Source organism: Micropterus salmoides, unplaced genomic scaffold (genome assembly GCF_014851395.1).
Source record: "Micropterus salmoides isolate LMB-PRFRI ecotype aquatic unplaced genomic scaffold, ASM1485139v1 Ms_hic_scaffold_4, whole genome shotgun sequence".
Lineage (NCBI taxonomy): Eukaryota > Metazoa > Chordata > Actinopteri > Centrarchiformes > Centrarchidae > Micropterus > Micropterus salmoides.
Window position 1 is genome coordinate 11,662,147 of NW_024043372.1, and position 22,456 is coordinate 11,684,602.

The following is a 22,456-nucleotide window of genomic DNA, read 5'->3' on the forward strand; positions in this document are numbered from 1 at the left end:
GACAGGGGTGAGATGGAAAGCTGTCACAGCATACTACTCAGAGAGGTTGAGGTGATGTGTCTGATGAGCGACTTGATGTCAGTGTTGTCATGGCGAGTAACGCTTTGATGACACTAAACTTTTTAGGGTCAATCAAGATCTATATCTACAGCAGAAGAGCAACAGTATTTTCTATCACATCCAGGCTCACACTGACAGCTCTAACTGTGGCTCCAATGAACAACTGACAAGGAAGAACTGCAGAAAGGATTATACTATATTTTATATCCAACAATTTTTACAAGTTGATTAAGGGGAAATTATTATATTATTATGTGAAAAGGTAAAGATTACTCAATGACAGGCCACTTACAGGTTATTGAGGTTTAAGACCATAACACTATGTAGACCTAAAGCTACAAATTATATATACACATCACTTTGTGTAGCTGTTCTTTCGAAATGCATTCGGTACTCATTGTTTTTGGATGTATTTTTGACACAGATCCAGAGAGCCATTGGGTTCTATTTACATGTATTTCTATGTATGGTATACTTACTTTTATGCCAATGTTTATAAGAATATGTCACAGCTGTTGCCTGCTTGATAATAGTTAAAGTGCAGGTTGAATTGAAAAAGTTACACTACCTTACAACAATAATGGAGCATTAACAAACTCCTGGTTTACAACCATGGAATGACGGGAAACCACTTATCCTGAATTGTCATTATGTCATTATTAGTGTTAGCTAATTTCTTTTTGGTTTGTTTAATGTTTTGAGATCTCCAAGTTCACTAGCAAGTTTAAGTGGCGTTCCATAGTACTTTTTCTAGTTGGAGGTAAGAAATTTCCCAGTTCGGAGCTGCCTGGAACGCAGCAAAAATATGTACCCCGACTTCACAAGTAGCAGCCAAATGACGTCAAACAACAATGGCAGCTCCTATGGAAGCACACATTGTAAATATTAAAGCCATAAACTAAAAGGTAACATAAAGTGCATGTATTTAACTTAAAATAATTCATGCTATCATATGGTAAAACCTGTTGTAAATTGATGTGGAAATATTTTGCTAATATTATTAGGTAGCTGATTACTGTATAGAATCTCTGAAAGTCATCTTCACCTATTCAGTAAAATGTTAAAAATGCCAAAACTTAGGAAGTATAATCTACAACATTTACTGACTTTTGAGGATTTCCAACTGATGTAGCTAGACGGGTTAATGAGTAACATATATTTATGTTACTTGTTTTCAATAAAAGAGACATCTTTTTTAATTGACAACAAAGGCGCAGCTGAGGGTGCAACTGTGCACACTTGACAAAGAGTTTATCACAGCCTGGAATGCTTTAAGGTCAGAAGAAAGAAAGAAAGAAATTTTTGAGTTCTGACCAGTCTGGAACTCAGCTTAAATACACAAGTGAGCAGAGGAAAAGACACAGCTGAAACTTATCAGATGCAGACAATCAAAAATGTAAGCAAAAATAAAGACAGGAAGTTTGGTGAATGATTCACTCCAACTTTTAAAACACAACAGCATGGTTTCCAAAATGATTGTATGTTAACAGGCAAATGCTTCAACTACCGGACACTTATTGTGGATATTGTATACATACTGGCTGGATGATGTGGGGAAAGGCTAGAAACTATAAAATTATTTAGGAAAGTGTTGGGGAAAGATTTCCTAAGTGCAGGTTAATGTGTGGTGGTGTTGAATGTTGCCTTGACCTATGCTGTGTTCCAGGCAGCTCGGAACTGGGAAATTTCCGACCTCCAACTATAAAAAGTATTGTGGAACGCCATTTGAAGTCGGATTTCCTACTTGTGAACTTGGAGAAAAAATATGTAGCCCGACTTCATAAGTAGCAGCTGAATTACGTCACAAAACAATGTCAGCGCCCATGGAAGCACACACTGTAAATGGTAAACCATAAACTAAAACACAACAAAATGCATGATGTCTATGAAGATTCTCAGTCATCCAGGTCATAGTTATCCAACGAAGGTTAAAATGAAGGGCAACTGGACTTGGTTGAAGCTACTGGAAGACGTTTCGTCCCTTATCCAAAGGGGATAAGTGGTGGCGTAGACCCCCTCCCCTGTTCAATGACGGCTTCTCAACCCTGGTGTAGATGGCTTCCTTGACACCTCTTTCAAACCATCCATCTTCTCTGTCTAAAATGTGCACGTGGTGGTCCTCAAACGAGTGTCCTCTGTCCTTCAGATGTAAGTAGACTGCAGAGTCTTGACCTGAGGAGTTTGCCCTTCTGTGTTGAGCCATGCGTTTGTGTAGTGGTTGTTTAGTCTCCCCAATATACAGGTCTGTGCATTCCTCACTGCATTGGACCACTTACAATGCTGTCCTTTCATCACTTCCCAGGAAACTCAACAAACGTAACCTATTGACCTCAGGTGAAGATACCAACGATGGTCGTTCAGTCTTGGCCACCGGTAGTCTCAACGACTGTAACGACTGTCGTCACAGCAACAAGGAACACTAACGAACCAGCGGTATCGATGACCCGAGATAACGACCCCACTGAGGTTAAATAGCTGAGTTTCCCTGCCAGTCAGTCAGAACTGAAGAAGTCCTTTGGATAAGGGACGAAACGTCTTCCAGTAGCTTCAACCAAGTCCAGTTGCCCTTCATTTTAACCTTCGTTGGATAACAAAATGCATATTTGCATGTATTTAAATTGGTGGTGGTGATGGAGCAATGGATAAGACACATTCCTTTGGTGTGAGAGACCCGGGTTCAATCCCCACTGTAACCCATCCATCATTGTGTCCCTGAGCAAGACACTTAACCCCTAGTTGTTCCAGAGGCGTGTGACGTCTGACACATATAGCAATTGTAAGTCGCTTTGGAAAAAAGCGTCAGATAAATGTATACGACATATAGTAAAACCTGTTCTGCATGTAGGTACATTGATGTAGAAATGTGTTATTAGGTAGCTGGCTACAGTAAAGAATCTCATAAAGTCATCTTCTCTGCATAAAAGTTATTGTTTAAAATGCCAAAACATTAGGAAGTGTAGCCTACAACATTGATTTGAGGATTACCAGCTGATGTAGCTATCGGAGTACACAGTTAACTAGTAACGTATAGGTTATTTATGTCATTTTTTTGCATTTAACTGCCATCCTTTTGCACGGCTGAGGGTGCAAGTGTGTGTACACTATCATGGTTTTCATTCACTTTCGGTGTCATGCACCTGGAACGCTTTGATGTCGGAAGTCAGAAGTTTCAACTGGGAAAAATCCCAATTCCACCCGGTCTCGAACTCGGCATTAGGCTATGTAAGACACCTGTGTTCCCTTGCTCTCTCTCTGCTCTGTCCCTGCTGTGGTTGTGGTTGGTGTTTGTAATAAAAATTGTCTTATCTACCATTGTATCATAGTTATTGCTGGTTCACATAACGTTTTCCTTTCAGCAGTTCTAGTCCCAGATTGTTTTTGTTTATTAAAAATATATTTTGGTATATTTTGAATCACATCTCTGCCTCATAAGTAACGTTCCTGTGTGCCTTTTTCTCTTTATTCTCCTTCAATTAAACAAGGTTTAAATTTCCTGGGGTGCAATTCCCTAGGTGGCGTAGTTCGGCTTTCATTCAATTCCCCCCTTCCTGGTCCACCATGCCACACGTTCATATGGCTTTGTAATATGAACTCAGCAGACATCATTCTGAGAAAATTGCATGCCCCCCTCAAGCATTTCCATAGACCTGACTCACGTCAACTTAGAAATGTTAGTGGGGGGGGGGAGGATTCATCATCTTGTTCATGCTAACTGCATGCCTTGTCGTTCATGAATTGAACAGCAAAGCTCTGCCAAGGTGACCACCTAAGAAAGCACCATCAAGGCTTTGTCCTGGTTTCATCACCCATTTCATCATTTTAGAAAAGGCTTTCATTCAGGAAATCTAAGAAGCACTGTGTACACATATATATTTAAAAGCATGGGGAGGTTGGGGGTTGAAAGCCCACTTGAATATTCATGCCATAAAATGTGATACCCATCTTCCTCCACTTCTAAATATAGAATACAAAAGATAAAACAGGATTACAGGACTATTTTAACAGCCAAGAGGAATAGAAGAAAAATCCTAATCAGCAAAGCAAGATTACATAAATGGGTGAATGGGCCCTCTAGGCCCTTAGTAGATTCCAAGCAGCCGATATATGTGCTGATATGGAGAATGTTTTAGTGAAAGCAAGAGGACTCAATTTCATACCCGTTAAAGCTAAACCTCCCCTTTTCATGCTTCAACCAACACGAGTCCTCTGTTTTCCCAGTGAACACATGATGCCAAGGAGTGAGTGGCTTCAGTCCATTTACACTCCACACAAGCCAGTATAGAGCAGATGGAAAATTACAACATTTGCGTGATGTTGTTCACACCACAAAACTGTGTTTCTGACCTTGTGTTGAAGTGTTGTCTGTACAGTAGTTAAACTTGCATGTGATGAAAATGGTGCGTCTTCTGAGATTTTAGACTTTAATTGGTCTCATGTCCAAAAAATTTCTTTTTCCTTCTATACACAATTCTTCCTGTAACCTTTTGCCTGGTTAAAATGTCCATACATTTGAGTGTAGTATTGTATTATAGCTTAAATATTAATTTTGCAACAAAACTGACAAAAGATTATCAGAAAACAGCCACATTAATTTTATTAAGAGGTTTTACAACTTCTGTTATTGGACACAACAATGGGAGGTGGGCTTATTCAGTGCTTTTTTCATGTAGTGCACAAGGTGTATGACAAGAAGTACATCTTTTAATCTTTTATCAATTGGACATTCAGTTGCCTCTGATTTCGGCATACAATTTGTCAAAAAAGGTGCCCTTCTGAACACACCATAATTACATGAGAAATCTTTTGCAATCTTTTGAGGTAGATTCTGCACATTTAAGATATGAAACATATTCCAACATTTGTAAATCCAATCTATCTATTCAAACCTAATGGGTTTACACTAAACAATGAGGCTTTACACGTCCTAAAACCCTTAATAAAACACTGACAACTAAGATCTCTGATTTTGTGGTGATCTCTGCAGCACCACTTTTCATTTCAGTGTATGAGGGGTGATTATTTTGTAATGTTTTACCTAATTGTCTGAATAGAGTAAAATTGATATCCTTCTACTTCTGTCAAATCATTATCATAACACAAGTGCCCTAAAGGTGATTGCACACTGCCCTGACAAATGCCGACTGACTCGAACCAACACCGACTGTTGGATCAGTGTGCGCCATCAGTCGGTGTTCATAGGTGTCAGTTGGATGGAGTCTTTAGAGTTTGACATGTCTAGTCGGGTCAGGTGGAGTGGTAGAAAGTCGGACCAATGTGCACCATTTTCCACAAACCGCAACAATCTGAGAGTGTTCCCTTGAGAACTAAGCCTATACTCGCATGTGGAACGTCAGCGCGCACAACTTTCTTTGTTGTCACTGTAGGTTAGCAAGGTGTCCATTACACGCTCCTCTCTCTCTCATTGACAGCGGACCCGTCTGTGAACAGCCTCTCCTCTTTGTGCACAATCTGAATCAGAACATGCGCTGAAGGAAGCGGCAGGTGTCGTGCCGAAAATTGATCATCAAACTCATTGCCCTCCGCGGGAGCGCGCGCAATAAAGCAGTAACGCCCAGTATCTATAGCCTACATCTACAGCTGCTTTTATCTCTAACAGTCATAACGTGCAAATAAACATCACTCTATGTCTTTGTGAAATGTTAGTGTTTCTTGTAACGGATTAATCACAGTTGCAGTGTTATTAGGTTGCAGTTTATTAGGCCTGACAAAACGTTATTATATGAAATAAAATTAGCCTATTGTTGCAGATGAAATTTGTGTTTGGTAGGCCTATTTTTAATATACTTGTTAATATTTGGAAAACAGACTGTAGTCTTTAATTAACATGATTCACGGCTGGATTAGGCTATAATTAAAATAAAAGAAGTGTCTTTCTTGCAATTATCCTTATGACATTATTTGTGCCAAATAGTCCAGTCCTTTTACAAACAGTTGAAATATGGAGTTTTGTAGTAGCCTATTGCACTTGCCATAAAGACAAATTATAGCTCAATTAGTCCTCATTACAAGTTGAAACACATTTAAATAGCCAATACAGCCCATATAGCCTATGCAGTTTTGCAAAAACCTGATTCCACCTCACTACTTGTGGCTCAACGGTTCTCAAAATGAACTAATTTCAGTTAGGTGCGTTGTATATGAGTTATGGCTGATTATAGCTCACCAAGTCCTTTCAACCTGTTGAAATACCTTTAAAGGGCAAGCAGTTTTTCATAGGTCTGTCTCGTCAGTTGCTGTCTGGTCAGTGTGACTGACAGTTGGTTTTCTGAACATTCTAAAGACTGAAACCAACTGCTGCAACTGAGTGTTGGTGTTAGTTGGGCGCAGTCTGAGCAGTGTGCAAGCAGCTTAACCGTGGTCCAATGATCAAAATAGTGAAGAGTAAAAGATATAGAAATTGTAAAAAATAACAAAAAAAAACAACATTGAAATCTTAAAATGTCTGACTGGTTAAAACAAGGTTACTAACAGGATGAGAACTGTCAGAGGAAGGTCAGCACAGAAGTTGTGTGACTGTGAGAATGGCCGCAATGCTAGAGAGGAGGGGGCGTAATCCGGCGGTCCCACTGCGTGTCATACAGTGTTCCCTGTTCTGACCGATACAGGCTGCATAAGCCATTACGTGGGGAATGTAGTTCTGCTCATGGACCCCGTGTAGCAGGTGAGCGAGGGGACCTTTGGCAAACACAGCCACATCCTCTCCTCCATGAGTCTCCGAGTTCAGAGGTACCGCTGCCTGAGCTTGGTAGTTGTTTTCCTCTGAAAGGCAAGGACAGAGAAAAGGTGTCAAGTTATCATTGTCTTAAACTTCTGAGAAATTATAGGGGAGAAAATCCACCCGAATTTAAAGGTCTCTAGTAGCTCAATGGGGCTGTTTTTCTATTGGTGGGTTTGGTGCACAAAGACGCATGTGCACAAGATATGCAGCAATGCGGCAACAAAGACCGTGAAAAGGAAGACTGCAAGCGAACATGAGAGGGCTGGATTTAAAATACCAAAAAATAATTTCAAATGTTCCAAATGTGGAAAGAAACACATTCATCACAAGAAGAAAACTCCACAGGGCACATTTAATCTTAGTTATGCAACATTAATATGAGATTACTTAACCACTCATGACTATATATAACATACTGTAATTTGCTGTGTTAATGTTTAATCAATTGTTGCCAGAAAACTAAACTGGCAACTGGCATCATTTACTAAAACTAAATGATTGTCTATTGCAGGTATCTTGGGTGGAGAAATTAGTATTGTCTCCTCTGTAGATTTATCATTGTATGACTAAAATAGCTTATGACATTATAATCTACCTTTCTGGAATAATTCAGAAAGGTAGATTATAATGTCATAAGCTATTTTAGAATTATTCCTGATGCTTTTCTTTCAGTTACTTACTTAAATGAATTATTATTCCAGCTCTCGTGGCTGTGCTGTGTTGCTTATTTAGTGTGTGTGACTGTTTCTTGTTTTCATTTTTCTCTTAGTTGTCTTATTATGTCAGCTGTTCATTGCTGCTGTTCGGCAGGTTGTCTTTTACTATTATTATTATTATTTTTATTGTTTGTTTTTGTTGTTTTTCTCCTCCCCAAGCCCCCCTCTCTGTTCTATTGCAGGTTTCGTTGCTTTCTGCAATTGGTGTTTCCCACTGCTTTTCCCTGTTGTCCCCACCTTCCATCCCCCTTCTCTTACAGGTCTTGTCCTTTCTCTGTGCTGTCTGTTTGTGTCTCCCCATCCCCGTGTCTGCCCCCCTGTCCGGCCCGGTGACAAATCAATACATAATTAAATAAATAATAAAACAGACAAAGGAGTATTTTAATACTCTCTTGTTAAAGTAAAATCTGTCTGGCACAATATGGTATCCAGATCATCATACTCTATACCAGGCTGCTGGGCAGGACAGGTTTAAAAAAAATTTTTTTTTTTAAATCTACCTTTCTAAGGTTTTTTTAGGAATAATAATAAAAAAATACACTTTTTACAGTGAAATGGATGTAGATACTTTTTTAAGAAAGTCAAAGACATGGATTTTCCTTTTAACTGTAATCTTCCCTTTTAACATAGCCCAACCTGATTTTACTTACGGTAGTTAATAGTGGAGACATTCTGCCTCGCACCATTAACAATTTTATAACCTGGTCCATTCCCATATAAGATGGCGGTGAAGGGCTTGTGGTCAATATCACTCAACATTGGGGCTAGACCTGTGGATAGAGCATAAAAACAGAACCAGACTGAAAATTTAACTTACAGCACTACTAAACCGCTGGTACAACAAAGATTCACACAGTACTGTCTTATCTGTGCATCATTCTCATTACATACCAAAAATTGTGTTTCCTCTGGCTGTGTAGCCTCCAAAGTTGAACACATGAGAGTGGTCAGCAGTAACTATAGTCAGTGTGTCATGGATGCTGGTCATGAGATCTGCCCGGCCGATTGCTCTGTCCATCTCCACAGCTTCATGCAGAGCCTGCTTTGCCTTGCCCTCATGGTGGCCATGGTCAATACGTCCTCCTGACAGAGGGGCAAATATTTCCAGTTAGCTGTTAAGACTCAGTGAAATATTCATTTTCTACAAGTTCTAATCTTGTGTCCCCGTGTTAATTGTTCATTTGTCTCTGCAAACAGAGAATGCCAACCGGTTTTGACTCACATTGGATCACATTGGATCCAGCGTGGCTGGAAAGAGGAGTAAACCTGAGTGGAAAGTGATTTTTTATATAGACAATGAGTGGCCATTTAATTGAAATTAAGTGCTTCTTGGTGAATTGTTACAATGTTTTTCAGAGATTGCCTTTTGATGTTGTCACAAACTGGCCTAAATGTGTATAGTTTCTGCTGCCCTGATGTCAAATGAGGGCTTGTACCACCATTGTGGAGCTAGGTCAGCAAACATTTGTGATTTTGTTGAGCAGTAGCTGGGCCCCCCTTGTAGTGAGGGAGTCGTAAGCAAGCCGGCAGAGCATAGTGAACGGGCTGGGGTGTATGGATGTAGGCCATGTAGCCTGAGTTATTTGCAGAATGACTGATTCTACAATACTGCATCTGTTCTTTTACATTCCTCCGTGCTGCTATGTCAACCTAAATTTCCCCTATGGAGGATTAATAAAGTTTTAGTTACAAATCTCATCTTATCTTATTTTAATTGTAGGCATGTAAAGCAAGAGTGTGTCTCCTCCGATAAGTTAAACTTTTTCTTTAATAATCCTAATAACAATGTTTGGTATCACAGTATTTATAACTACTCATTCCAACAATCACAGTGTAAATCCCAGAATTATACACTATTGTTATATGCGATGTCTCTGACAAAATCTAAAGCTGATTTAGTAGACCAATCTGACAGGTCTTTGTGAAACTGGCCCCAAAACACCAGTCCAATTTCACCACAAGGCGGCAAACACACCTTCTACAAGCAGGTAAAATCCACTGGGGTTCTTCCTCAGGATCTTGATTGCCACCTCCACCATTTCTGTCAGTGAAGGATCAGTCTCGGAGTCCCTCTCCAAGTCATATGTCAGATCTGCAGGTTCAAAGAGACCTGGAATAACAGACCACATGGTTCAAAGAGAAATAGGACATTTCACACTGAAAATAAGCCTACAGCAAATGCATACACATATGGCTCTTCATTTACACTTCAATGCGAGTATCATAACACTGAGACTTGAAACTCACCCAGTAAGTAATCAACGTTGTTAGGGTTCAGTGATAAGAGCTGTTTCTTATTCCATACATAATAACCTTTCTGCACAGTAAAAAAAAGAGGTGCAAATGTACACTTTGAACTTTCAAATATTTAAATGTAATTGGAAAGATAAAAGAGGGAGCAGAGAAACAAGAACAGCAAATAGAGGAGAAATATACTTTATCCTTCATTCTGTCAATCCACTCCTGCACCAGGTTTCTTCCATCTTTTCGTGTGCCGCTGTGCTTCGCAATGCCAGGGTACTCTACATCCGACATGTTTTTGGGGAACATATACTTCCTCCCTCCACCCATAATCACCTGCAAAGCCGCAGAACAGAATAATAAATTACAACTGACTGTTAGCTAAGCCCAGCTCCCTCTAGTTACTGTTGCTGTAAGTGCACATATTAAGTATGATAACAGTATTAACGTGGGTAGACTTACCACTCAAATTTTCTGATTGTTTTCTAAACAATGGGTCATTGATTTCAGGCAGTGAAATCAAAATTCCCAATGCAGGCTAATGCAGCCTTAAATTTCTAGCCTGCGGCGGTCAATTTTATTTGCTGAAGTGACAGTTGTTGCTAGCAGGCTCACAAATTGGTTGATAACAGGGTCTACGGCTGAAATTTTAATGTTTCAAGCTCTGTTGAAAAACAAGAACCCTGTAAAGGGGTCTTAAATATACACTGGTTGGCAACATACATGATATCATGCTAAAAACCTTTAGCTAAAATCTGCAAGTCCCAAGGTCCCAAGTAACAAATCGGCATCCTCATCAATTCATGATCCATGTAGAAGACATGGAAATAAAGAAGCAGAATTCTTCTTGTATTTTTACTCTTAGTACTTTAACTATGATCAGGAAAAATGCATCCATACGTCACTTTAACAGTTAAGGCTATGTTCAAATTTTCTGGTTGCAAAAGAAAAGGCTTTTAGTATTGACCAAAACCAACTTGGATAACAAGTTTGTCTGGGTTTTCTGGAGTATAAAGTTCATCAAATCCAATAGAGCAGTACAAAGCCTGTAACCTTAGCCTACACTCTGAGACAGTAGCATCTAGGACCAGCAACAGTGGTGGTAGTTTTTTATGTAGTGTTTAACTCCAACAATGAATGATACAGCCTACCCCTGGCCCTCTAGCTTAAGCTACTACAGTACGTAGAACGCTAGTTAACCAGTTACAACACACTGTTTAAATCATACTTTACACTTTCTCTCCTGTATTTTTTAGATATAGTAAAAAAAAAAAAAAAGAAGAAACCATCATCCAGTCGTTCCATTCATACAAAAGCACAACATGTTGAGAAATCTGAAACTTGACAGGCCAGCATGCCTAGGTACTGATGCTAAGCTATGACTGGAAAAAAAGGAATGGGGCAGGGGTTTTGCAGGGGGTTTGCGAACTGTCAATTTAAAATTAACTTGTAAATGTAAAAACCAGTTACACTATTTGATTACTTCTATGTTCGTACTCTTTCAGGTGACAAAATGTAGATTTATTGTGCACCTTCAATGTAAACCTAATTACCTAAAAAGTCACCTGAAAATCTGAGAGCTTTCTCATGACAAGTCACTTGATAATAAGTTGTGTTTCAGAATACTTTTAACTCACATCAATGTTGTGAATGTTTTCAAAGAGTTGTCTGGCAATATCCTTGCAGCCGGCCTGCAGTGCTTCAGCTGGCATCTCATTGTCGGAGTACCATTCTCTGTCCACACTGTGGGCATAAGCAGCACTGGGAGTTGCATGGTTGACACGGGTTGTTGTCACTATTCCCACTGACTTGCCTGCAGTGGACACACATACACATACAGGTAGCTGTCTGAATTAGGGCTCAGTCAATTTTTAAAATACTTGTATGGCCTAAGTTACTGTCTTTTTAGTACAGAATTTCTCTGTTTTGTTTACCTGGCTGCAGTGGAGGGAGAGTAATACAAAGAGGGAATTGTGTAAAATAACTGTATCTTGTAACAATGTTCATTCAGTTATTTCAAAGAGAAAATACAGTGCAATTTTGTTGTGTAGTCAAGGTTCCCACAATAAAATATTGATCATCCCTAGTCTGTATAACAATTTTAACTGTAAAGTTCACTAATGACTAATGGATAGACCAATATTTATCAGCATAAAAAATGGTTTTCCACAAATGTTCTGGATATATAAAGTAAAACGTTGAACTCAAAACCAGCAGAGGACAGTCTTGCAAAATTACCTAATGAAAATCACTTTTGTATTTTCTTTGTGCAGGAGGTCAGATGCTGCCTGCAATGTTCCTTGAGGTATGATTGGATTTCTTGTTATCTGTGACTGCCCACGCACATGCTCACAGACACCCTGACCTTCACCCATCCCTAACTTATCCCCTCCCTGCCCTCTGAAAATCCATTGTACTAAATTCTTTCAAATCTCAGTCTCTTTACAGATACACAACATGTTTTCCAGCAGGTTGCCTAACGCCGTGATTTATCCTTTTAAGGTATGAAAATCAGACATCATTCATTGGGACACGTTTAGGCTTCTGATCAAAACTGTCTGCATGAAATGTGACTCTATGTTTTGTTCTGGCATTGAAGTGATTATTGAAAATGAACCACCCCTAAACCCATGTGCAATTGGTTTAATATGTACTAACAAATTTAAATCAAGGAATCAGACACCTCAGGGTTAGGGAAGTAAAACAAAAACAACCAAACAACTGACAAAACATCATAGCAATGATGGCCAGATAGAGATTTTCTTTTTTTAAATGTGTGGTTAAAAGTTTGTCTTCTGTCATTTGAAAATAGAAATTTTTTTTTTTAAATAACTCTTTGGGTCATGTTAATGTCACTCACAAACTTGCTCTAAAGATAACTTTGGTTCAAAGAATGCAGCTAAAAAAGTGAATGATCAGAATGAAAAAACATGTACTAATTGCATCACTTTCAAGAACACTTCACAGTCATTGCTTTGAGCGATCAAGTCGCCCCAGTGAGTATTCCCACTTCCCATTAACACAGCATTAACTACAACCACAATTAGTTTTCCTCGACATGAAACACATGATAATTGATTGCAAATATCTAAACAATTACAACTCTGCATCCCTGTAGACAAAGAAAAGTCTGCGAAAGAGGCCTGTGTTATTTAGCGTCATGCTACCTGCATCCTTAGCCCATCTGAGGATGGAGGTGACCTCATTGCCCTCCGTAGTGTTGCACTGGGATCGAACAGCAGCTGCACTCACTCCCACCGTGCCCTCATTGGCCTTGACCCCGCAGAGGTAAGCTGTGGCGGTGCCAGCGCTGTCTGGCACCTGTGCATTAGTGTTGTATGTCTGCAGATTTACAGGCCAATGACATGTGGTCAGAATTCAAATATCAAAAAGGATTGCTTATAGTCATTGTGATGTGCTTGTTAGACATGTTAAGTGTGATGTAAATTTGTTTATACATAGCACTAACTGGACCGCTGCTCTTCTTAAAATGACATAATGACTTATTTTTTTACTGAGTTAAAGGATAATGCTTTCATTATTGTTATTGTCAGCAAATCCCATGAAAAGACCAAAACCAACTATGTGTTAGTCCATCTCTCAATACTTTCTAACTTCCTCAACCTGTCTGCTGCTCTCAGGCACAGACCAATTGGTTCTCATAGAAGAATTTTTAAAAACAGTTTTACCTTAAAAAAAACAAACAGGTTTAATCATTTCCCAAAAGAGCAGGAGTTTTGTTTTACTTCACTGTAGTAGACTTTGTGTTAGACAAAACAAGCATTTTATAGACACCACTTTGGGCTGTGGGAAATTCTGATGGCATTTCTACTATTTTCTGCCATTTTATAGACTAAAAGATTAATTGATGAATCACAAAAATAATCTGCAGATGATAAGATAATGAAAAGAATCATTAGTTGCAGCACAATTAACATCAGCAGGATGATTATATTGTCTTAGATTATGTTCACTTGCCTTTCTGACTGTTTGGACTACCTAGCAAGCAATTTTCATGGCTTTTTGACTGAGGTGCACACAAAAAACAACTGATCAACACTGTCTGTCTTTTTCAGTTCTCCCGACACCTCTTTCTATTCATTTTCAAGTTTCTCGCTTCCCTCTGTTGCTGAAATATTGGACATTAAATCATCCCCTGTCACTACTGTCACTGTGTTCCCCAGGGCTCTGTCCTGGAGCCCCTTCTGTTCATCATCTATCTGCTTCCTCTTGGCCATTTCTTTCGTAAATTTAATATCCATTTCCACTGCTATGCGGATGACACACAGCTCTACCTGTCCACCTAACCTACCACATCGCTCCCAGCCACCTCCCTCTCTGACTACCGAAAAACAGAAATCAAAGCCTGGTTCTCTTGAAACTTCCTCAAACTTAACAGTGACAAAACTGAGATTCTCCTCATTGGCACCAAACTTTGGCATACACTTTGACTAAATCTGACAGTTTTTCTCTTACCATTAACAACTCCACAGTTTCCCCCTCCCCCCAGGTCAAGAGTCTGGGGTGATCCTTGACAGCACACTTTCATTTCAAGCTCACATTAATAATGTCACTCGGTCTGCATACTTTATATGCATACCATTTACGTAACATTAATCGCTTCCGACTGTCTCTCTCACCCACTAGTACAGCCATTCTAGTTCACACACTGGTCACATCCCACATTGATTACTGTAATTCTCTTCTCGTTGGTCTTCCTCTCAAATCCATACATAAACTTCAACTGGTTCAGAACTCTGCTGCCTGGATCATCACCAGAACCCCTTCTATTAATCATATTACTCCTGTCCTTCAGCAGCTTCATTGGCTCCCAGTTAAATACCACATTGATTTCAACAATCTGCTCCTGACCTTCAAGGCCTTCAGCTTATGAAAACCCCAAATTCAAAATCTCAGAAAATTGTGAAAAGGTTCAGTATTGTAGGCTCAGAGTGTCACAATCTAATCAGCTAATTAATCCAAAAAACCTGCAAAGGGTCCCTGAGCGTTTAATTGGTCTCTCAGTCTGGTTCAGTGGAATTCACATGAGGAAGACTGCTGACCTGACAGATGTGCAGAAAGTCATCATTGACACCGTCCACATGGAGGGAAAGCCTCAAAAGGTAATTGCAAAATAAGTTAGATGTTCTCAAACTGCTGTATCAAGGGACAAGGAGAGCAAATTTTGCATCTCATTTGGAAACCAAGGTCCCAGAGTCTGGAGGAAGAATGGAGAGGCACACAATCCAAGATGCTTGAAGTCCATTGTGAAGTTTCCACAGTCTTTGTTGGTTTGGGGAGCCATGTCATCTGCTGGTGTTGTTCCACTGTCTCTTTATTAAGTCCAGAGTCAGCGCAGCCGTCTACCAGGACATTTTGGAGCACTTTATGCTTCCTTCAGCAGACGAGCTTTATGGAGATGCTGACTTCATTTTGCCCACACTGCCAAAAGTAGCAAAGCCTGGTTCAATGACCATGGGATTACTGTGCTTGATTGGCCAGTAAACTCGCCTGACCTGAACCCCATAGAGAATCTATGGGCCATTGCCAAGAGAAAGATGAAAGACATGAGACTGAACAATGCAGAAGAGCTGAAGGCCGCTATTGAAGCATCCTGGTCTCCCATAACACCTCAGCTGTGCCACAGGCTGATAGCATCCATGCCACGCCGCATTGAGGCAGTAATTCATGCAGAAGGGGCCCAAACCAAGTACTGAGTACATATGCATGATTATACTTTTCAGAGGGCTGACATTTCTGTATTTAAAATCCTTTTTTTTTATTGATTTCGTGTAATATTCTAATTTTCTGAGATTTTGAATTTGGAGTTTTCATAAGCTGTACGCAATAATCATCGAAATTATATCAAATAAAGGCTTGAAATATCTCACTTTGCATGTAATGAGTCTATATAATATATTAGTTTCATCTTTTCAGTTGAATTACTGAAATAAATGAACTTTTGCACGATATGCAAATTTTTTTAGTTTCACCTGTATTAACACCCCCACCCGTACTCTTAGGTCATTTTCTTCTATTCATCTCACTGTACCTCCTGCTCGTTTGACCAGCTTGGGGTTCAGAGCCTTCAGCCGCTCTGCCCCTCGTCTAGAACTCTCTTCCACCAGACACCTGCAACTGTGACTTGTTTTCCATTTTTAAATCCCGTCTGAAAACACATCTTTTTAAACTGGCATATCCCACATGATCACTCTTTCGCAATCTGTTTCCAGTTGTTATGTACCCTTGAGTGTTCAGAAAGGCGCCTATAAATAAAATGTATTATTATTATTATTATTACTGTAGAAAATGTAAAGGTCTTTTTCAGTTATACCTTTAGCCATCAGTTGTAGGAATATGTGCATTTGCAGCTGCAGTCTTCAGTTTTTGATACATAGTGCGTAATTTCATGAGGGTACCTTCATTAATTTGGCCTATTCAATTTTTCCATTAAATTCAATAAAATTTTTGTATGAGCTGTTTCACACAGATTCCAATTTTATACACCATTTATATAGTGTCCGACATTTTTTACTTTAAGCAAATGTCCACGCCACATTTTCTTTGGACAATCCCAACAGATTTTGTTTGATAACAATATTATTGCAGGAAGTTCTCAGTTTATGTAAGTGGTCAGATTGCTTTTTTTTGCTTTTGCCGTAGTACTTGCAGAGGAGACATTCTTCTGCACTTGTAAATGTAACTTGATATGAATAATTGATTATAAACCAATGTGGGTCTGTGGCACAGAGGAATAATCAATATCAGACTTTGCCAACACAGACAACCTTATTAGTAAGATCTGGTCTTTTCATTGGATTCATTGGCAGTAAGAAAAATGTAGAATATCGCCAGATCACAACCAGTATGATGTCAGTAACCGAGTGACCTTGTTTACAGGCACAGGCCTTGTCAGGAATCTATTATTGGCCACAGCAAGATCAATATATTGTGGCATACCGTACGACATAATAATGACAGAGTCAGACCTTGGCCAAAGACACAAAAGGGAACTTGTCCATCTCCAGCTGAGTCTCTTCTCCATTTTGCCCGTTAAGCTGACCCTTCAGTATTCGAGCAGCAGTCACTGTGGGAATGCCCATCCCTAAACACCAAAAGCAGGTCAACTGTTAGGATTGCATTAATTTTCCCTCAGGGTTGGAGAAATGTTTCATTCACTGCTGTGTTTGTAACACAGAAAGGAAAGGATGTTTGCTTTCTTTGACATTTTAGAACAAGGTGAACTGCTGTTAGGCAAAACATTTTCTGGCTACAAATTACTTGAAAAACAGACACAGAGGAAGAAGACAAAAAACAAAAACAAAGATAAATAAAATAGACTTTTTTCGAAAATGAAAGATAATCATTGTAAGAATGTAAGAAATTTTTCAATATGCTGCTAGGAATGTGCTGTTATCATCTGACAGTAAACCACACTTTTTTTGTATTGCACACAAGAAGAAAAGTACAGTTTGCCAAAGCTCTAGTTTGGTCATTTACAATGATGTTGATGCTGCCCTGCATAAATAAACCATGCACTTTTCACAAAACCTGAGGCAAAGAGGTAAACCGAGGAAATATTTATTTTTTGTCACTGCACAATCATGCGATTTTCCTGGTAGACAATACCTGGGAAACATTTTCCTATTACACAATTAATTCCTGTTACTGTCTTACCAACTTAAAAAATAAGTTGTAAGATGCTTCCTGTTATTCTCTAACTATGCTAACATGACCATGCATGCAGCAGTGCGCAAGAATGTCATGATGTGCCTATAGTCCAAACAGAGAGAGCAGAGGATAAAGGTTATTGTGCAACCAATGAGCGGCCCAGCACGAACAGAAGCCCAGTGATCTGGTGGCAGCACAGTTGTTTTGTTTGATACTATTCATTCACCTCTAATGTCAGAAAACATTTCAAAAATCTTATTTATTTTCTACTGGATTACGGGATCCTCTTTAACATCACTCCAGCTTAAAAAAAACTGTTGGCTCTGCTGGATTGTCCATAAGTATGATTAAAGGGAAAAATAAGTATTTAGTGATGAGCTTACTGCAATTGAAATCCTTCTGCACCAAAGTTACCTTCCACCTTTGAGTGGATTTACACAGCATTTGGGGACTTTGTTTTATGACTTGCTGGGGCTTACCATCTCCAAGGAAGAGGATGAGATTCTTTGCTTTGTTTTTATTGAGATTCTGCAGCGTCAGAGCATTTTTCAGGGTCCGTTGGGCCCAAATATTCCAAAACTTGGGATCCTTCTCTTGTTCTGTGTATGGAAATAAACAGCTTTGGATAGTTAGCAGAATCAGCAGACAAAGATTTGTCTATTAAATGTCATCATTTCCAATAGCCCCAAGGTACTGTCTCAATATGTTCGTTTTACGTAACCAACGTTCCAAAACTCAAAGACGTTCCGGTTACTATCATCACTATTTGAAAGCTGAGACAAGACATTTTTGCTTAAAAAAGTCATCAATTGACCAATCGGTGTTTTGACTAATGATTGCAGCTAAAATTGTCACCACATCATCTCAAAGCAACATACATTTTCCCATGTTAAATATCTCTCTACATGTATCCATCTGACAAAGAAAATGTAATCAAACAATAAATTCCTGTTATTTTCTTGGTGCCACCAAGCTGAATATAGAAGCAAAGATTTCCAGTGTTTAAAAAATGGATTTCCTGCTTAAAACAGGAAATCCATTTGTTTTTTAAACACTGAATATTTTTGATAAATAAAACTTTCTTATAGGGTTTTACACATTTTGCTACAACCTTGAAAACCTCCAGTGTGTGCTGTAAATTGTTTTGAGTGTTTTTTTGTTTTTTTTGTGGCGACTGACAAACAACACAGAAGCTTACCAGGAAACTGTGGCTTCCCCAAACTCCCCAAGATCAGGCAGGAGCAAATGATGAGCAGGGCTGTCACCTTCATGTTGTCGTCTCTGTGTGGCTGACACGTCACTCTAAACAGCCATAACATGCCACTTTGAGAAGCTGAGGAAGCCTGTCAGCAGTCGCCTCACAGCTAGAGAAAAAGAACACATACTAGTGATTAAGTCTGTGTCATCTCGTCACACAGGGACTCTGACCTACTGGTTTAATATCTATTTACTCTGCGATGATTTGACTGAGCACACTTGTTTCAGGCATACAACACATTTCTTGCTCATGGTGTTATGCTTCAATAATACATTTTCTCTAAATGCCCAGTATAGTCATAGGCTTGTCCGGTTGAATAGTGGATGAGAAAGAGAACATTATGGAGAGAAGTGGTCAGATTACTTATATAGGCTTTCCAAATAAAGAAACAGGTGAAATAAGGCTGTGTGGGGAGGCAAAAAGCAGTTGGAGAATGCAACCAAAAGTCTGTTTTCATGTCATCAGAACCGTGAGGAGAGCTTGGTAAAGTTAAGCTTGACGCCTGGCTGTGAATGTAAGTGGTCACAACTGGGGGCTCTTATGGGTCATTACTAGTCAAGCTTTCATCTATAATTATCCACACCTTTCTCCTTTCTTCTCTCTGCTTATAGCCAAGGTCATTCTAATGGGATTGAGCTCCATAGCACTGAGAGGTTTAAGGGTCATAATAAAGCCGATTAACGCTAAATGACTGACAGAACACATCCACCCTTGAGAAAAAAACCCACAAGATACTACTTTTATCGCAGAAATCGTTCACCTGTGCATTTCTGACAGGAGGATTTTATATAGCTAAATCGCTGTCTATTTTGTTAATTGTGATTTTCATAAAGCCCTGACCTGTTATCACTTTCTATACATGCACCACACATTTGAACTGAGATTTTAAACAATGTGCAAAGATCACCTTGTCAGCACATTCAAAAACTTGCTCAGACTGGTTTAATAAAGAAACAAGCAAGTCGAGAACAAAAGAAAAATCTTTCACCAATGGAGATACCAAGGTCCACTATTAACCCGTGTCAGAAGCCAGTTGCTGATGCTGTTCCCAGATGCAGCAGACCACTTAAAAGCTGCCCGGTCCACCCAGGGGCAGCGAACCGGCCAGCCTGCAGGTAAAGTAGCAAAGCAGTGCCACTACGGCCAACAGCAGGAAGCCACTCAGAGCAGTGGTAAGTATCACGTGAAATTCCACGTCAGTCATGGTGTCACCAAGCATTCATCTGCTCCGATGTATGCAAAAACTCCAACTGATTTCTGGTAAAATTTCCCAGCAGTAAATAACTCCAGCGCTCTTTCCTGAGCTGCCTGAAACAAGTCACACAAGCACTTAAATGTGCCACTCCAGCAGGTAGCAGCTCCAAAGCAAGGATTATGGTTTTAATTATGCTCAGAAGTGAAGGGCTGATAGAGAGAGGCTGAGCTCCAAAAAATTCTAAAACTCTACATCAATTGTGCTGTGCTGGTTTTCAGACAGACCAGATTGTGTTATCTTCTCTGTCTCTGTTCACTCTAATTGGCAAGGACACTAAACACAGCTGACAGTTTTTAAATAGGCAACTTGGTTTGCTTCTCACACCAGACTGCCTCGTCCAATTTGTATGCACACAGAATAACTAACATTTAATAGTACAATCACTGCCTCAAGAAATTCATGGGTGGTGTAATTCTATAGAGCCTCCCAAACTTGTTCAAGCCCTCAAACTCACAACTATATCTGCAAAAGTAAACGCCGCATCTGATATTCTGTCATTTAAAAATAAATTAGATTTAAAAGAGGACAGAATGGCATTTAACTGCAACCCCCTACATTAAAGGAGTATAACAGGAGCAAGGGCAGGGAAACCCATTACAAGTAGGCCTATTTCTGCAATCTCCAGTTGCCAAAATGACTTTCAGGCTGCTATCAAAAATTACAATGGGCTATGAAATCCAGTATGATGTATTAATAAACGAATTAGAACTGTAGGCTACTACTGAAGCCTATCAAAGACCAGCACTATACAAGCTTTTATATAAGTGAAAAGCAGGATGTTAACAAAGCCGGGCTCGGTGCAACAGTTGACTATAAATCTATCTTTTAAAACAGAGTGGATCATTTGACATCAAAACGAGGATAAACTCGCAGCAGTAAGTGAGGATGCTGAAAGATGCAAAAACAAACGCGAGAGTATAACAGCCCTTTAACCAAAAAATAAGCCATTCCGATCCGTTTCTCCAAAAGCCTGTTATATGTGTAAAACAAACAAACAAAAAGTTGTGTTGTTGTTTTACTTACTGCAAGTGGTGTTTTTTCCGGGATAGAAATCTACATCCAAATATGCCGGCAGTTAATTCAGTCCTTCACCTTGAAATGTGTGTCCTTGTCGCTTCTTTCACGGTCCTTTTTATAAGGCCACAGTTGTTCGACTCTGGCTCCGGGGGTCTGAGAATAGCGGTCTGTATCCCACGAGGAGCAAAAAAAAAACGAGGAAAAAAAACCTTTAGAAAGAACGATGCCATGCCGCTGCAGTGGGAATGGACCGAGAGCTCCGCCTGTCTGACGACCGATGTACTGCTTCAAGGACACAGCACCATTATTATAGTGAAACTTAGTGGTTGAAGTACGTAGGAATAAAGTGCCATATTCATGCAGAAGAATGGTCCTGTCAGTGTTATACTATTTTAAAGGCCTATGGGATCATTATGATGCATTAGAGATTTAATGTAGCTAACTGAGGTGGAGCTCTTTTAACTGATTTTCATGTAGTATCACATTTAATTGATTTATGAAAACAACATAAAAACTAAAAATTCCTAAAATATAAAGGTCAATCACAAGCACATCCATAAAAATGCATCATGTTTTATAAAATGCTCATATGTTTTAAATTTAAAATCTTAATCTGTAAAAGAAAAACTAAAAACAGCAGTCAAGAAAGTGTAGTGAAGTAAATACACTATTTCCCTCTAAAATGTAGCATGTAGCAAAAGTAGCATGAAATGTAATTACTTCGAAATTTTACTTAAGTTCAGTACTAAATTTAGATCATTTCCACCACTGCTAACTAACTAAACAACTAGCCTACCTAAATAGATAAAATAAAAATCAGGTAGATTAATAAACCATCTCAAATTTGGTGATGGTGAAATATATTTTAATTAGGCCTCAAATACTAGTTGCTGGTATAATAATTATTCTCTCTGGCTACATTTTTCTTTATTGAACAATTGGGAAAATTAGACAACATACACTTACTGCAGTAAAAAAAAAAAAAGGCTCCTTGCTGTTTACTGTGGCCTCCTGTGGATGTCACTGTAACTCCTTATGCCCCTCAGAGCTGTAAACTGGTAGCAGCTGAACAGGCTTATAGGTAAAACAACCCCAATCGTAATATGGGATACAACGTTTATATCACTATTTTTTGTGTTTTTCATAGTTTTTTCTCCTTCTTTACACATCCCTAGCCACAAAATTGCTTATTAAACATATGATCCACCATCCAACCACCAACCCACATAGACCTCAGCATTGCATGTCTTTTTTGCCTAGCTGAATAGGATATTATTAACCCACTGTATTATATATGTACTATATTACTTTTTTGAGCCAACTCTCCCCATGTTATATCAAAGTATTTCTTTGACTTTCTGCCTTGAAAAACAAAATTTACAGAGGAGAAGCAGAGACCTAGTAAGGCCAAGAGAGAGCTTTTATTCCACAGTGGAACTTCTGCACATAAACCGTTTGATAAAAGATGACGTTAGCTAGCTGATAGCTAACTTAGCTGC

The 22,456-nt window shown here is 39.2% G+C and overlaps 1 protein-coding gene across 2 annotated transcripts; it reads right to left on the bottom strand.

Annotated features, from left to right (window-relative positions):
- Positions 1 to 4,628: 4,628 nt before the first annotated feature.
- Positions 4,629 to 21,122, bottom strand: alpl (alkaline phosphatase, biomineralization associated). Of its 2 annotated transcripts, none has more exons than XM_038696721.1 (12): positions 20,964 to 21,122; positions 18,626 to 18,791; positions 17,907 to 18,026; positions 16,746 to 16,861; positions 12,924 to 13,098; positions 11,394 to 11,569; positions 9,952 to 10,092; positions 9,763 to 9,832; positions 9,491 to 9,625; positions 8,407 to 8,598; positions 8,166 to 8,285; positions 4,629 to 6,840 (listed from the first exon to the last, which is right to left on the bottom strand). In XM_038696721.1, the coding sequence occupies exons 2-12, from the start codon at positions 18,744 to 18,746 to the stop codon at positions 6,575 to 6,577; spliced, it is 1,632 nt and encodes a 543-aa protein (XP_038552649.1). In that variant the 5' UTR covers positions 18,747 to 18,791; positions 20,964 to 21,122; the 3' UTR covers positions 4,629 to 6,574. The 2 variants fall into 2 exon arrangements, with proteins under 2 accessions (XP_038552649.1, XP_038552650.1); XM_038696722.1 differs by lacking the exon at positions 20,964 to 21,122 and adding an exon at positions 19,593 to 19,609.
- Between the last annotated feature and the right edge of the window lie 1,334 nt (positions 21,123 to 22,456).